Source organism: Pinus tabuliformis, chromosome 7 (genome assembly GCF_031772625.1).
Source record: "Pinus tabuliformis cultivar Carrire ecotype Pingquan chromosome 7, CPIR1, whole genome shotgun sequence".
NCBI classification, from domain to species: Eukaryota; Viridiplantae; Streptophyta; class Pinopsida; order Pinales; family Pinaceae; genus Pinus; species Pinus tabuliformis.
The window spans coordinates 455,809,746-455,811,679 of NC_142293.1; the positions used below are offsets into that span (position 1 = coordinate 455,809,746).

The 1,934-nt window shown below is 42.5% G+C and overlaps 1 protein-coding gene across 1 annotated transcript; it reads left to right on the plus strand.

Moving 5' to 3' along the window:
• The first annotated feature begins 616 nt into the window (after nucleotides 1-616).
• Nucleotides 617-1,678, plus strand: LOC149247936 (uncharacterized). Its single transcript, XM_089446330.1, has one exon. The coding sequence runs from the start codon at nucleotides 617-619 to the stop codon at nucleotides 1,676-1,678; it is 1,062 nt and encodes a 353-aa protein (XP_089302456.1).
• The last annotated feature ends 256 nt before the right edge of the window (nucleotides 1,679-1,934 follow it).

Here is a 1,934-nt window from a genome sequence, read left to right on the forward strand (position 1 = left end):
ATGATGTGCAAGATCCTGATAACATACCTCTAAATGACAAGGAAATTAGCAAAGAGAAGCAAGATGGGGTTTCACCGCAGCCAGGGGGAAACTTATCTGACAAGTCGACCCATCATACCCAAACCAAGCTCCCGGCCTAGAGCTTCCAAGGAATGGAAGTCGATAACCCAGAACCTAGTACAAAGGCAGTGAAGGAAAGAGCTGAAGACTATCAAGAACCCCAGCTCATGGAGGAAGACCCTGAAAATATAGATATTGGTGAACTCGACATTCTAGGACTAGAGCAAGCATGCAAGACAAGAAACTTTGACAAAATCCCAGATCGGCAAGTGAACAACCTAGTGGAGGTCCTCAATCGCGCACAAAAGAAATACTCTCTAGGAGTCCAGATTGGTAGTCAATGGGATGGAAAGTTCATCACCAAAGACAGCAAAAAGCGAGGAAGGAAAACCACCCTCAAAAGAACTATCAAGATAGGCGAAGTGTTAGTTGAGTTAGGCAGATACGCCAAGTTGACCAAGTACTTCAATATCAATCCCAACCGTTCTCAATGAAGTTGATATCATGGAACATTAGGGGGCTCAATAGCCCAAGGAAAGGCAGGCTTCTAAAAAACATGCTCATGCAGGAAAAACCCAATATACTCTTTCTGCAAGAAACAAAATGTAACTCGACAGTTTTGGAAAAAATAGCAGCAAAAGCTTGGCCAGGAGGGCTAGTAACAGCTGTCGATGCTCAAGGGGCATCGGGAGGACTGGCAGTTCTCTGGGATGCACGAGTAATTCAACTTCACAGTATACATGCAAACAAGAACTTCATCCAAGCAATATTTCACATAATCGGCACTAACACCCACGACCACATGACTAATGTGTATTTCCCTCAAGAAACCATACACAAAGCTGAAATCCTGGATACCTTATCAGAGCTTAACTCAAACAGGTTGCACCCGCTATGGATATCTGGAGGGGATTTTAATATGATAGCAAGAATGGAAGAAAAGCAGGGGGGCAGAAGCAGGAGCAACAGAGATGGGAACATACTAAAGGATTTTATTCAAAATAACTGGTTGATAGATCTACCTTCAAATAATGGCATGTTCACATGGAACAACAAAAGAGAAGGAACGCAACAAATAGCCTCACGTCTTGATAGATTTCTACTATCAGACAATGCAACTCACCTGGGAGGAGAATTCATTGCTTCCATCCTTCCAATATTGGGCTCTGATCACTGGCCAATAGCTCTCCAATGGAATCGACCAGGCAACAACATTCAGCGTCCATTCCGGTTTGAAGCTTTTTGGTTAACTCATCCGGATTTTAATGAATTTGTTAGATCAAGCTGGCTCAAGTTTAATCCCTCTAATGGTACTAAGATGTCTATAATCCAGTGGAAACTAAAGCACCTTAAAGCTGAAATCAAGCACTGGAATCATACCACTTTCGACAACATTTTCCAAGCACAGGCAGCCCTCAATCAAGAAATGAAGAATGTTCAGCCAAGAATCATTATAGAAGGACATTCTGAGGAACTAGCAAAACAGGAACAAACTCTTGAAGCCCAAATCCTAGACAGAGCACAACAGGAGGAAACACTTTGGAGGCAGAAATCGAGGGTTAAGGGGCTGAAGGATGGGGAAAAAAACACAAAATTTTTTCACAAGAGCACAGTGTAGCACAGAATGAACAACTACATTTCCAACATCAAAAATGAACAGGGAGCCAGAATTGAGATGCACGAAGGCATTGAAGATGAGTTTCTCAGATACTTCAAACAAGCCCATCAAGAGCCCAACATAGATAGAACGTCTGCTATTGACAAAGTTCTAAGGAAGATTCCCAAATTAATCACAGAGGAGCATAATCTTCTCCTCGTTAAGCCCACAAGCCTTTAGGAAGTCGAGAATGTTGTGCATCAATTGAAAGCAGCAA